The 14,517-nt window shown below is 43.6% G+C and overlaps 1 protein-coding gene across 2 annotated transcripts in view; it reads left to right on the top strand.

Moving 5' to 3' along the window:
* The window catches only part of LOC124612905 (leucine-rich repeat-containing protein 59-like), an 82,873-nt gene that overhangs the window by 47,857 nt on the left and 20,499 nt on the right, over positions 1-14,517 (top strand). For both annotated transcript variants that reach the window (XM_047141377.1, XM_047141378.1), the window contains exons 4-5: positions 5,995-6,117; positions 7,624-7,846. In XM_047141377.1, the coding sequence (XP_046997333.1) occupies positions 5,995-6,117; positions 7,624-7,846 (346 nt within the window). The remainder of the gene's footprint in view (positions 1-5,994; positions 6,118-7,623; positions 7,847-14,517) is intronic.

Raw genomic sequence — 14,517 nt, 5'->3', positions numbered from 1 at the left:
GCGCGCAGACTTGCGGCGATTTCCTGTATCGCTGGCGCTGCTTATGCGGACGGCGTCCGAACTTTGATGCTGCCAACCTTTTGGCAGTGGGCTCGGGTGGCATTACTGGTTAGGATATAACACTCCTCCCCCCCCCCAAATCGCTGCACCGTCGTTGAATAATGACGTGGCGAGCGTCGACGGCGGGGGAGGGGTCTGGCCGCAGGCGTAGCAGAAGAGACCGGGGCGGAGACTGTTGTCGGTGGCAGTCCCCGGTCCGCACCCCAGCATTGGCTGCGCGGGGCCTCGGGAAACACCGACTGAAAACCGAGGTCAGGGTGCACGCCTGTGACCACGGGCGCAGCTTCTGGTACTGGACGCGACGGGGCGTCGGGAACCACGAAGAGAGGCAGCGTCTCCTGACGCTGCGTCGACGGCTGCTGAGTGGGCGCCGGACAAGGCGCTGCGGTGTCAGACTCCTTGGGGGTGCCCAAGGAAAACGGCTGCAGGACAGGCTGCACAGCCACCGCTTGGGAAGGCGGCCCGGCTGAGGGGTCGACATCCATCAGCTCCGAAGGCGGTGGCGACTGAAGAGGGACCGCAGGCGCTGGAGCGATCACCTGGGGTGCTCCTGGATGAAGCTGCGCGGGAGGCATCAACGGGACGGGCTGTCGGCGTGGTAGCGGCGACGGCTGATGCTGCTGCCCTGGGGGCGGCAGCGAAGTCGGAAGGCGCGGCTGGAACCCGCCGCGGACCAAATCTGTGGACAAAGAACGAGCGGCAGAATCCGGGCGGCCAGTGCGGCGCAACTGGTTCTGATGCCTCCTGTGCACCCCAGTAGCACCTTGAACAGTATAAAAACCGCGACCCTGGACACTTATCATGGTACCACGTTCCCAACGACAGCGACCGTGATAAACTCTGAAAAAAACGGCGTCGTTGCGCTGAAAACGCGTGCGATGCTCAGAAGCGGCGGGTCGATCCGGGGGGGTGCAACAACCGTAGTAGGGTGCGATGACGACGGCCGTGGAGAAGCTCCGCAGGCGAAGGGCCGTCGCGTGGCGTGGTCCAGTACGACGACAGGAACGTGATGAGGGCCTGCTGACAAGAGTGCGTAGCACGAAGGCGGTCCATATGATCCTTGAATGTGCGTACAAAACGTTCCGCTGCACCATTCGATTGAGGGTGGAACGGCGGAGTAAGAACATGGCGAATGCCATTGGCAGAACAAAAACTGTCAAATTCAGCAGAGGTAAATTGTGGACCATTGTCAGACACTAAAACTTCTGGAAGACCCTCAATACAAAAAATTGAAGTCAACGCCTGTATAGTTTGTGCAGACGTTGTAGACTGCATGGGCACAACAAACGGAAAATTACTAAATGCATCTATCACGATGAGCCAACGAGAATTCCAATATGGACCAGCGAAATCAATATGTACTCGCTGCCAGGGACCGGCAGGGCGTGCCCACTCAAAATAGCGTTGAGGCGGAGCAGCTTGGTGTTCGGCAGACGTCGAACAATCTGTAGACATCTGCGTAATCTGCTTATCAATGCCGATCCATGTACAATGACGGCGGGCAAGCTGCTTGGTGCAGACCACTCCCCAATGACCTTGATGCAACAAGTCAAGGACCTTGGATTGGAGCACTTGGGGAACCACTACACGAAGCTGGTCATTCTCGGTGCGTAACAGCAAAACTCCGTGCGAAACAGACAACAGATGACGTTGCGGATAATAGCGACGAACCACAGGATCCGATATGTCCTTTGCCTTGGACGGCCAACCACGTCGAACAGAACGTAATAGTAAACTCAGATGAGGATCCGTAGCTGTCTCACGTGCCACCTGACGATAATCAGTCGGAAAATCCCGGAGGGATTGATGCTCATCGGCGTCAATCTGATGGCAAGAGTCGTCAGAGGAATCGAAGACATCATCCGCAGCAATCGGCAATCTAGAAAGCGCGTCAGCGTTTGCATGCTAAGCTGTAGGGCGATACAGTATCTCATACTGGTATTGTGATAACAAAAGAGCCCAACGTTGTAGTCTCTGAGCTGTCCGCTGAGGAACTGGTTTAGACGGATGAAACAGTGACGTCAGGGGCTTGTGATCTGTTACTAAATAGAATGGTCTACCATAGAGGTAGTGATGGAATTTTGTGACACTGAACACAATAGCCAACGCTTCCTTGTCCAATTGGCTATAATTACACTGAGCTTTGTTTAGCAATTTAGATGCGAACGCAATAGGACGTTCGGTGTTACCGACTCGGTGAGCCAACACAGCACCGAGGCCGAAAGAAGAGGCATCACAAGCTAACACCAGAGGCTTGTTAGGGTCGTAATGGACCAGACAACGATCATTCAATAAAGCCTCTTTAAGCCGCTGAAAGGCTGATTGGCAGTCAGCTGACCACACAAACGGAACATTCTTACGGCGGAGACGATGCAACGGTGCAGCAATCTGTGATGCATTAGGTATAAACCTAATATGTCAATTTGCCAAGAACTGCTTGCAATTCATGCAGATTGCGAGGGGCGGGCAAATCACGAATAGCTGCTAAATGTGACTGGGAGGGATGAATGCCTTGAGCATTAATAACATGTCCCAGATACTCCAGCTCCGTAAGGAAAAATGAACATTTATCGATATTGCAACGTAGGCCTGCCTGAGACAACACTTTAAACAAACACTTCAAATTACGGAAATGTTCAGCAGGCGTCCGACCGGACACAACAATATCGTCTAAATAGTTGCAACACGATGGCACATTAGCCAGAAGTTGTGACAAAAACGCTGAAAAACAGCTGGAGCTGACGCACAACCAAAAGGCAAACGCAGAAAACGGAACAACCCCAACGACGTGTTTATGACAAAATACTGTTGTGATTGCTCGTCGAGGGGCAATTGCAAATATGCTTCACGGAGATCAATTTTGGAAAAGAAACGAGCTTCCCCTAACTTATCCATCAGCTCGTCCGGTCTAGGCAAAGGAAAAGAATCAATGACAGTCTGAGGATTAACTGTCGACTTAAAATCAGCACACAAACGTAACTTGCCAGACGGTTTCTTTATAATAACTAAGGGAGAAGCCCACTGGCTCGCTGAAACGGGTTGAATAACACCGTTGTTTTGCCAACGACGAAGTTCATCTGCTACAGGTGCCCGGAGGGCGTGAGGCACTGGACGAGCACGACAAAATTGAGGCTGAGCATCATCTTTTAACGTAATATGAGCGGCAAAGTTCGCAGCACAACCTAGTTCGTCTTTAAATATGTCACTGTATCGTTTACACAAATCGGTTATGCTGTCTTGAGGAACAACAACAGAATTAATTTGCAACACATTTTCTTGGATAGACAGGCCAAACAAGTCAAAACAGTCTAATCCGAAAATGTTTACACTGTCTGTAGTGCGGAGCACTGTGAATGAAACTGTTTTTGTATTGCCACGGAATGTGGCTGGCACGCTACATACACCTAACACAGGAATTTGTTCTCCACTATAAGTAGCCAAAGAATGTTTTGCCGCTGAAAGTTTAGGGCGGCCGATAGCCGCATACGTAGCACTATTTATGAGAGTCACAGACGCACCAGTGTCTAATTGAAAATTGAAGGTCTTATCCTGGATGCGTAGCTTCACAAATAGTTTATTACACTGTCTCTGGATCGGTGCAGTGGAGGCGGAAGACGCAAAATCAGCGCGTTTAGCGCGTGTTCGCTGCTTACGACAACTCGTGGGTTGGGCGGGTGGAACAACAACTCCCGCTTCACTTGCAGTCTGTACATTACTTTTTACAGCATTTGAATTACGCTGGGGTTGCATAGCAGAGGGCTGGGTGGGTGGCTTATTGCGAACAAGTTTATTACCCACACGAACCGTGGAAGAGGCTTTAAACGCGACCTTCTGGGCGGGCTGGCTTTGAAGAACATGAATATCCATGGGCTGGGCAGCACTAGAATTGTTCTTGCGTTTACGCAAACAAACAGTCTGGATGTGTCCTTTCCTTTGACAAAAGTGACAAACCGCGTTTCTTAACGGGCAACGTTCACGAGGATGAGCAAGAACACACTTAGGGCAAGACTTAACTCGATCATTTTGCACACGCGGCTGATGAATGTGTTTAACATGACGCGGCCGGCTAGTGTTTACAGTCTGACTCTGCCGGTGGGGCCGCGGGCGTGACATGACTTGCTTAGCACAGGCAATTTGAGAAATACATGGCTGATCTAACTCACACTCAGCATAGTCAAAAGTATCTTGGGCTTCAATGATGTTCATCACAGTCTCTAATGGCGGGTCAGGCAACTTTAAGATAGCAGCACGAATACGAGAATCTGCAATGTTTTAAGTAATAGCGTCTCGTAACATGACATCACTGTAGGAAGCTCCACACACACAATTAAATCGGCACTGACGGGTGAGGCCCCGTAAATCTGTTAACCACTGTTTATTAGATTGATGTGGCAGTTTCTTTAATCTGAAGAACTTGAATCTGGCTGCTGCCACATGAACTCGCGACTCGAAATACTCAGCAAGCTTGTTAACAACAACGTCATAGTCTAAAGCTTCTGGCTTGGATTCCGGGAACAACTTACAAAGTAGTCGATAGACTTCCACGCCTGCAGTGGAAATTAAATAAAGCTGCCGCTCAGTACCTGTGATTTTGTAGACTGTCATGTGCGCCTGCAACTGCACGAAATATTCTCGCCATTCTTCTCGTGATGCATCAAAAGCACGGAAAGGTGGTGCTGCCTGTGCTTGTTCCTTTTGTGTTGGAGGATTACCCGCTCGTTTGGCGATTGCTTCCACCAGACTTTGTATTTGCTGACTCTGTAACAAGATCAACTGTTGTAAGTCGGCAGACATAGTGAACACAAATTAAACCAGCCCCCAAAATTTTATCGCTATAATTAGTATAACCAGAAACAAGTTGAACCAGCCCTGCACACGAGTTCGGAAGTCCTCGTCGCCAGTTTTGTGGCGGTGTTCGTAGCGACAAACAATTCGCTGTAGAAACGGCTTACGAAGTCACCGCCACACTTTTAATAGCGGGCCGACCGGTCCGCTGGAACAGTGAACAGAAAGATGAAAACCCAAACACTCTGATTAAATAAAAGTCGGTACTTATCTTTATTAACGATGATACAGTAACACAGTAGTGAACTCCGTGTCTACAGAGATCTGTCTAGTTCGAGCCGGAGCGGCTAGGTCAGCGTCGGCTGACGACAAACAACAACTCTGCTGCGATGAACACACAACTGACTAGCAAGTACACAATTCGGTGGCGAGTATACAACTGAGCGGCGAATACAGAACTGTCCTAGCGCTCGCGACTCCAGCGCTTAAGAAGCCAGAAGCCAGCGGTGGTGCGCGCAGACTTGCGGCGATTTCCTGTATCGCTGGCGCTGCTTATGCGGACGGCGTCCGAACTTTGATGCTGCCAACCTTTTGGCAGTGGGCTCGGGTGGCATTACTGGCTAGGATATAACACAGAGACTCAGGGAAATTGTTGACAGTAGTCACTGTATCTTCCCTCTGTATTCAAAGAGTGGCCAATTACTCCCTATCAAAATAAATTCGAAAAGCTCTGAAGCTGATTAACCTGAGCTGAAAAAATATCAAGGAAGATTCAAAAACAAGAACCAAGTTAAAAGAAGTTCACTGCTGTTATCCCATAGAAAAGCTGTAACTAAAGGAGACTTCAGAGCGTACTGTTGTGCAATGATTTATCTCTCATAATTCTGCAATTTTTCATTTTCTTTTGATATTTCAGGGCATTCTTTGATGTTTTAGTTAATTTCCTGTAAAAAATACTCTTAAATGTGTGTCCCTATGGTGCTTCTTGTGGTAATTGTTGGCTTGATTAATAACTGATTTCTCTCTGTAAGCCCGTCCCTTTGTTTATCAGTGGTTTATCGTGCCCTGTTCTTGAGTGACTTTTCATTTCACTGTTTGCTTCCTAATTGTATTGTAATAGTTGTTAATAGAAAATATTTTTATTTGCAGAAGAATTTTGCTTCATTGGTTCATCTTGTTAAAATTGATTTGAGCAACAACTTTCTGACAGAGCTACCTGAAAACTTTGGTGAACTGGTACAATTAAAGCATCTGGATCTTTATAATAATAAAGTAAGTATATGATTTTTTCCTAAAAAATATTTGGCGTATAAAGTACTTTGCGGATGGATAAACATTTTGATTTTTACTTCTATTACAAGTCTTGACATACTAATTGAAATTGAGGTCATTGTTCTGAGCATTTTCATTTATGATGTGAATGTTAGATGTTGACTGTGATATGCAGTATGACTAATATGCTACAAAAGACACTTAAAAAAAAAAAAAAAAAAAAAAAAAAACAACCTTGATTTAGGTTTGATAAACAAGAGAGATTTTTGATGATATTGCTGTCTGCGGCGAAAGTGAAGAAGAATAACAGGATGTGTTGAATGGAATGGTCAGTCTAATGAGTACAGAATATGGATTGAGAGTAAACCAAAGAAAGATGGAAGTAATGAGACGTAGTAGAAAGAGAATAACGAGAAATGTTGATTTGTGATAATGAAGTAGATGAAGTTAAGGAATTCTGCTACATAGGTAGAAAAATAAATTGTGATGGACAGAACAAGGAGGACATAAAAATCAGACTAGCACTGGCAAAAAGGGCATTCGTGACCACAGGAAGTCTACTACTGTCAAACATAGATTTTAATTTGAGGAAGAAATTTCTGAGAATGTGCATTTGGAGCACAGCATTGTATGGCAGTGAAACACGGATTGTGGGAAAACTGGAGAAGAAGAGACTTGAAGCGTTTGAGATGTGGTGCTACTGAAGAATGTTGAAAATTAGATGGACTGGTAAGGTAAAAAATGAGGAGGTTCTCTGCAGAATTGGCATGGAAAAGCATATATGGAGAATTCTGACAGGAAGAATGAACAGGATGGAAGGATATCTGTTAAGACGTCACAAAATAACTTCCTTGTTACTAGAGAGAGCTGTAGAGAGTAAAAACTATAGATAATAAAAGATTGGAATACATCCACCAAATAATTGAGAATGTAGGTTGCATGTGCTACTCTGAGATGAGGAGGTTGCCTCAGGAGTGGAAGAATCATTCATTACCTCTATACGACTACTTTACAGGGTTTCTATTCAGAGTGAGAGCTAGATTTCATTATTGTGTTGCAATAAACACAAGAGCAGTTGGCTGCCTCGTAAATCAGTGAACAATCTGACATTATATCTCTGATTGCCATGAAACTCATATTTGGATGTATAGTTTTTAACAGCTTATGTCCACTTCATCATATGGGCCTGTCTGGGGTTCATCAGTGAAATATATTTGGTATGCTATTATTTTTATGCCTGGAAATGTGTTTTTATTCCACTACATGAATGGCCATGTGCATATTTGTTATGGTGGTGGTTTATAATGTGTGACACATTACTGTTCCATGTTACCTGTTAGTGTACCTATATTTGATATGTGCAAATGAAAGTTGTGATGTTGGCTATAATAATGTTAAAAATTTTACTCTATGGTAATTATAAAAGTAAATATATCTAAGCTCTGTAAAGAACATAGCACTCTTTCAGGTATTGTTTGGTTATAAAAGTTCTTTCTTTCAACATAGCTGCAACACCTCCCATTAAGCATTGGACAGTTGAGGAACCTGCGTTGGCTTGATCTGAAAAACAACCCACTTGTGCCAGCTCTTGCTGAAGTGGTTGGCCCATGCTTGGATGCAGCTCAGTGCCAGAAAGCTGCTCGCACAGTGGTGCCCTTTTTACAGAATATGCAGGTGCAGATTGCTGAAGAACGTGAGCGTAGGCAACAGCAGAGAAGGAGACAGCGTGGTAAGTTTTATTTATTTATAAATCTATTTATTTAATCAAAGGATCATCTCACAGTGATATAGAAGTTGTCATGGTAATACAATAAAAATCAATTGATCAAAGTATATACACAGAATACTGAAGTATGCTCTGTAAGAGTAGGATGGCCTTGATGAAGGAATTGTCCCAGTATTTGCCTGAAGTTACCGAGGAAAACCACAAAAAACCCAAATCAGGATGGCTGGGCAGAGTGAACCCCACCCTCCAAAACATGAGGTCAGCGCCTTAACAGCTGCACCGCCTCTTTCAGTTGTTCCCTATTACACAACATTGTTTGATTCACTCGCCAATATCTTCTAATAACTAATAATATAAACACACAGTTGTGCTGTTCATCACTGCACACACTAGGAACACCTGATGATGACTTCTGGACCATGACGATGGTGCTATGGCCCTTGCAGTAACTACAGCCTGTTCGAACAACCAATTCTTTGACCACCAGTGTTCAGGTATGCTCCATGTTTCCTTCCTGTCCTTCTCTCTGTCCACCTGAAAAAAACTGTGTCAGCAAGACATTACTGTCTTGCACTTTAGATCCTGATGCATTACTTTTTTGCAAAAGCAGTAAACTGTGATCATGAATTGAAATGCAACAGGGTGTCATAGTTAACCTATTATTATTACCTGCTACTCTGAATCCTCCAAGTAATCTCAATTGTGTGGTATGCATTAGTTATAATGAATGTTTTAGCTGCCTTTCTGAACAGATGTCTTTCATTTCATTGGTCAGTTTATTATAAAATTTTATTTGTGATAGAAAATACTGTTTTGAGATCTTTGCTTTTTTTTCCTTGGTAAGTGTAGGACCATACTGGCACTTGTTCCATGAATATGTATAGAAATATTGTGATGCTGTCCCTTCTCCTCTGTGCATTAACTTTACTCGAGATATGTTGTTTTACCAACCAATCGGCGCGTAAGGAACCTGTGCGCAGCTAGGTTATGTCATCGACCTAGGGATACTCCACATGAATCCGCAGCTTGTGTAACTACCCCCATAATTATCCACAATCTCATGATAGTGTTCCATCCGTATTCCACCCCTACTTTACTATGTGTGATTACACAGAGATGCTGAGGGCGAACTTGAATGTTCCAAATTTGGTGTAAAATAACTGCTTCCTGTGACTCTGATAAACAAAATGTTATTTATGAAAGTACAACACTTGTTCTCCAGCCAGAAATAACTCTAATCAATAAAATATTAAAATTCAGTGCTAGGTCCTCACTATCATTCCATAGTATAAACCAGTAAAATGCAAAATGCTAAATCACTTGCAACAGCATTTAAAATGTACATCTCTGTATTTTGCTACAACATATAGTGACAAGTGCCATTTCATGTCACCGATGAGCTGTTATAGTGATTCAGTGCACTCACAAAAACTGATCTAGATTATTCAGCCTGGAATACATCTATAGCAATGCACATATATGTTATTACAGGACAGTAGTTTCATCTGCACCTGGGTTCTTTGTGGCTACACACTCCCACCTGACCATCGGCTGTCCACTGCTACCGACCAACTACTCAGTTCTCTGATCATTTAGCTGCAGTGTCACCTCTTAACTTGTACTAATCTTTCTGTAACAGTTTACAGTTCCTATTAATGCAAGAACACCCCCTTGTTTCAGTTAGTGATTTCCGCTACTCAGCTGTCCTTACAATTTCTTATTCCCACCTGCTGACTCCACATGAACTGACAGCTGATATAGCTTGACCTTCACGCTATTTGTGGAATAAGTAACAATGTTATCCCTGATATGCACTACAGATTGGTAGACGTACTCACTTGCTGCAGTAAGGATACCCCATTTTCTGAGTAGCCCTTTACAGTGAGCCCAACTATGACTTATAGTTATTATTCTTATGGCCTTTTCTACAGTTGAAAAACTGTGTCCATGTTTCGTGCCTTCAGTTGACAAAAAAGAATCATGTATCTTAAGAACGGGATGTATGTAGGAATAGTATGTCACCACAAAGACATTTGCTGTTACAAATTGTAACAAAGAACCCTAAGAGCTTAACATACTGATGGTGTTCTTCTTACAGGTATCTTTGTGTGCTCATTCCACATTAACTGATAATCAGTATTAAGCCATAAAAACTTTGTGCTTGTTACACAATCTATAGATTTATCATCTACACCTAATGTGAAAAGTTGTTTTGTCTCTTTGTGCCAAAGTGCATACTGTTCATTTTTTTTACTTCAGTATAAATTTATTATCTACTGCCCAACTGAAAACATTCCTGAGGGTTTCATTTGCTTTCTCTAATAGGAGCTCTGTTGTTGCTATCATCAGCGTAGAGAACTTTTTCTCCATGTCTGATACTATCTGCAAATGATATAAAGAACATAACTGGACTCAATACACTACACTGAAGAACACATATGTTTATGTATTTCTTGTCTCACAGTTGTTTCACTTAAAAACTTATCATCAGATTTTGTACCCTGTTTCCCAGAGAAGACTGGAACCACTTGTTCGCTGTTCCTCTTGCACCTCATGCTTATAACTTGTTTGGCAGTATTTTATGGTCAGCAGTGTCAAAAGCCTTGGACAAGTCTAAGAATGTGCCTGAAATACACTCATCCCTGTTGAGAGCTTGAAGTACACTTTTGTGAACTCAGTAATGGCCAATATTAAACTTTTTGCTAATTTGAAGCAAAACTGTGCTTTCCCTCTTAAAGAGGTTATATTTATTCATGTAACTCATTAGTCTATCGCTCATAATGCATTTGAGAAATATGGCTGTAATGAAACTGGCTAGTAGTTTTCAATACTTTCTGCATTACCATTCATTAGTAAGGGAGCAACTCATGGATGCTTTACGAACTCTGGAAAAATATCTGAACTGAAGGACTCATTTATCATTTGTTAATTGGGCATCAATGCTGTCTCTGTACTGATAGGGTTTTCCTGACTTTAAGCTCTGTTATGGAAAACATAATAACTGAGCTTGCTGTGTAGGATGTTGTGGGTGCTACAAGTGCTTCAGTAAGACTTAACTGCAACTCCTGTGCAATACATCATCTGCAAAATTTGCCTGTTCTTGAGGATGTTCTGTTATTCTACCTCCATCTTTGATGTGTATGTTAACAACTTGTGCTTGCCTTTTCTATTTTCTTGTCTACAACACCCCACGCTACTTTGTATTTACACTCCTGGAAATTGAAATAAGAACACCGTGAATTCATTGTCCCAGGAAGGGGAAGCTTTATTGACACATTCCTGGGGTCAGATACATCACATGATCACACTGACAGAACCACAGGCACATAGACACAGGCAACAGAGCATGCGCAATGTCGGCACTAGTACAGTGTATATCCACCTTTCGCAGCAATGCAGGCTGCTATTCTCCCATGGAGACGATCGTAGAGATGCTGGATGTAGTCCTGAGGAACGGCTTGCCATGCCATTTCCACCTGGCGCCTCAGTTGGACCAGCGTTCGTGCTGGACGTGCAGACCGCGTGAGATGACGCTTCATCCAGTCCCAAACATGCTCAATGGGGGACAGACCCGGAGATCTTGCTGGCCAGGGTAGTTGACTTACACCTTCTAGAGCACGTTGGGTGGCACGGGATACATGCGGACGTGCATTGTCCTGTTGGAACAGCAAGTTCCCTTGCCAGTCTAGGAATGGTAGAACGATGGGTTCGATGACGGTTTGGTTGTACCATGCACTATTCAGTGTCCCCTCGACAATCACCAGTGGTGTACGGCCAGTGTAGGAGATCGCTCCCCACACCATGATGCCGGGTGTTGGCCCTGTGTGCCTCGATCGTATGCAGTCCTGATTGTGGCGCTCACCTGCACGGCGCCAAACACGCATACGACCACCATTGGCACCAAGGCAGAAGCGACTCTCATCGCTGAAGACGACACGTCTCCATTCGTCCCTCCATTCACGCCTATCGCGACACCACTGGAGGCGGGCTGCACGATGTTGGGGCGTGAGCGGAAGACGGCCTAACGGTGTGCGGGACCGTAGCCCAGCTTCATGGAGACGGTTGCGAATGGTCCTCGCCGATACCCCAGGAGCAACAGTGTCCTTAATTTGCTGGGAAGTGGCGGTGCGTGCCCTGCGGCACTGCGTAGGATCCTACGGTCTTGGCGTGCATCCGTGCGTCGCTGCGGTCCGGTCCCAGGTCGACGGGCACATGCACCTTCCGCCGACCACTGGCGACAACATCGATGTACTGTGGAGACCTCACGTGTTGAGCAATTCGGCGGTACGTCCACCCGGCCTCCCGCATGCCCACTATACGCCCTCGCTCAAAGTCCGTCAACTGCACATACGGTTCACGTCCACGCTGTCGCGGCATGCTACCAGTGTTAAAGACTGCGATGGAGCTCCGTATGCCACGGCAAACTGGCTGACACTGACGGCGGCGGTGCACAAATGCTGCGCAGCTAGCGCCATTCGACGGCCAACACCGCGGTTCCTGGTGTGTCCGCTGTGCCGTGCGTGTGATCATTGCTTGTACAGCCCTCTCACAGTGTCCGGAGCAAGTATGGTGGGTCTGACACACCGGTGTCAATGTGTTCTTTTTTCCATTTCCAGGAGTGTATTTTCCCTTGTAAATATTATTTTGTCATTGAAAGGTCTTTGTGTGGTATATTTTTTATATTTGTGATACAAGGGTGCTCGTATAATAGTTTGCAGGAGGAGAGGACAAAGACCCTGGGGTATGGAGTATTTTTAATATTTTGGAATACGAATAGCAATTTGTAAGAAGCCATAAAAAAGTTTCAGTTCCAACCCTGTTAAAAACTTGCATAATACTAATGTCTCAGTCATTTTCTGGAAATAAAAACATTTGTCTACACTATATTTTTACCTTTCCCTGAGAGCTAGCGGGTGGCCAGTTCCCTGTTGCCCCTGGTATTGGTACCGTTGCTGTGGTGATAATCTGGGAGCTGTGGAGTAGTGCAGTGCTTTTTCAAAGAACTGAGGAATTTAAGTGCATGGAGGACATGTAGCTTAACTGTTTCTTCTGCTCAGTTAGCCTTTTTTTTAAAAATGGCTGAAAAGTTTGTTGTGGGAATAATCTACTGCCAATAATGTAGTCTACACCAAAACTGCAGTTCACAAACATTTGTTGCAGTTAGGTGGTGCATAAACTGCTGTTTATGGCCAGTTCAGGTTCCATCCACTTCAGTTATGCACAGATAAATGAGTAACCGCATATACACTTGGTTGATGTCCTACAGTATTGTTGTAATGCACTAAGTAATTTAACCCTAATGTAATAAATGACAACTGTTGATGTGTGGCAAGTAAATCATTAACACAGTCACTGTATTAATCAATCATTACACTATCCTTCTGAGCAGATAATCATATCAGAATGAATAAAATATGCACATTAAATATCAGTTTCGAAAACGGTACTTTTCATGACCTCACTTTGTTGTCACAGTTGGTGATATTGGTTGCAGAATTTTAAGATGAACTTCCAAATACAGTAATAATCTCGATAGAATTACATGGTTATCTTGTGTAAACTTGTGATTCTATTTCAGTAACAATGTTTTGCCCAAAGATGTTACTTACTTCAAAATTAAATGAGTGTAGATGTTGCTAACATATTTTTGTCATTGGTTGCATGAATACTTTATTTCTGCAGATTTTTCTTTTGCTTTATTAGGAAGTCAATAATTGTGTATATGTTTGTGCATGAACAATGATAAAAAAAACTTAAAATTACTGGTATTTGGCAATTAACATGGTCTTCAGCCAAATTTATTATACCAGTGGATTCAGAATAACCAGAAGAATGCACTGAATAATTGATGTCAGTTGAATTGGGCTTAGTTACAGATATGCAGTTTTCATGTCCTTACCACGTATTATGCCCATACTTATCGGATATATAAGAAATTTGGAAAAAAATTGTTATTTTTGGGAGGAAGAAAACATAGTAGATGAGTACAGATGCCCAGCTTGCTAAGTCTCAGACTTTCTGATACCTGCAATTATCCATTTATTTTCTTTAGCTGCTACTGTATAAGTGGCTACTTTAGAAAATGTCTCCTCAAAAATTAGTTTAAGCAATGTGGAGACTCTAGAGAATTTAGCTTCTACATTGTTTTCCATATACACGTCATTCCAATGTCCTAGAAAAAGTATGTATTCTATGTATGTTCTGAGAAAATCCTTTTGTAGGTCTGCAGTTATGTAAGCTTTACCAAGCCCATGTTAAGCATTATTATCTAACAGTATTGATCAGAAAGGCCAATGTCTCCTATAAAAAATTTAAAATGTTCCCCCTCAGAATCTTTAAGTACATGTTCTAAGACTGATGCTGAACTTGTTGATACCCTAGTAGCAATTTTATCATTTGTGCCACGCCGAAAGTGCTTACTTGATATCTTTGTGAATATTCACATCTCTAAATATTATGATGATAGTTTTGGGAGCTGAGACTCTTCCCAGGACTTCGTTTAATTTGTTAAAGAAAATGGTCACACAACCACAAGATGAGCAGAAAACACAAATAATAATTAACTTCTTATAGGTGTCTAGCTTCATTAGTTTAACAGCTGCGATTCAAAGTGGCAATCTGCTCTAATTGCGATCAGATCCTATCTACATTTAAAATATATGCCACCTGTGATT

The sequence above is a fragment of the Schistocerca americana genome, chromosome 4, assembly GCF_021461395.2.
Source record: "Schistocerca americana isolate TAMUIC-IGC-003095 chromosome 4, iqSchAmer2.1, whole genome shotgun sequence".
In the NCBI taxonomy this organism is placed as follows: Eukaryota; Metazoa; Arthropoda; class Insecta; order Orthoptera; family Acrididae; genus Schistocerca; species Schistocerca americana.
Note: the sequence above shows the minus strand (reverse complement) of the source record. Positions and strands in the feature narration are given on the sequence as shown.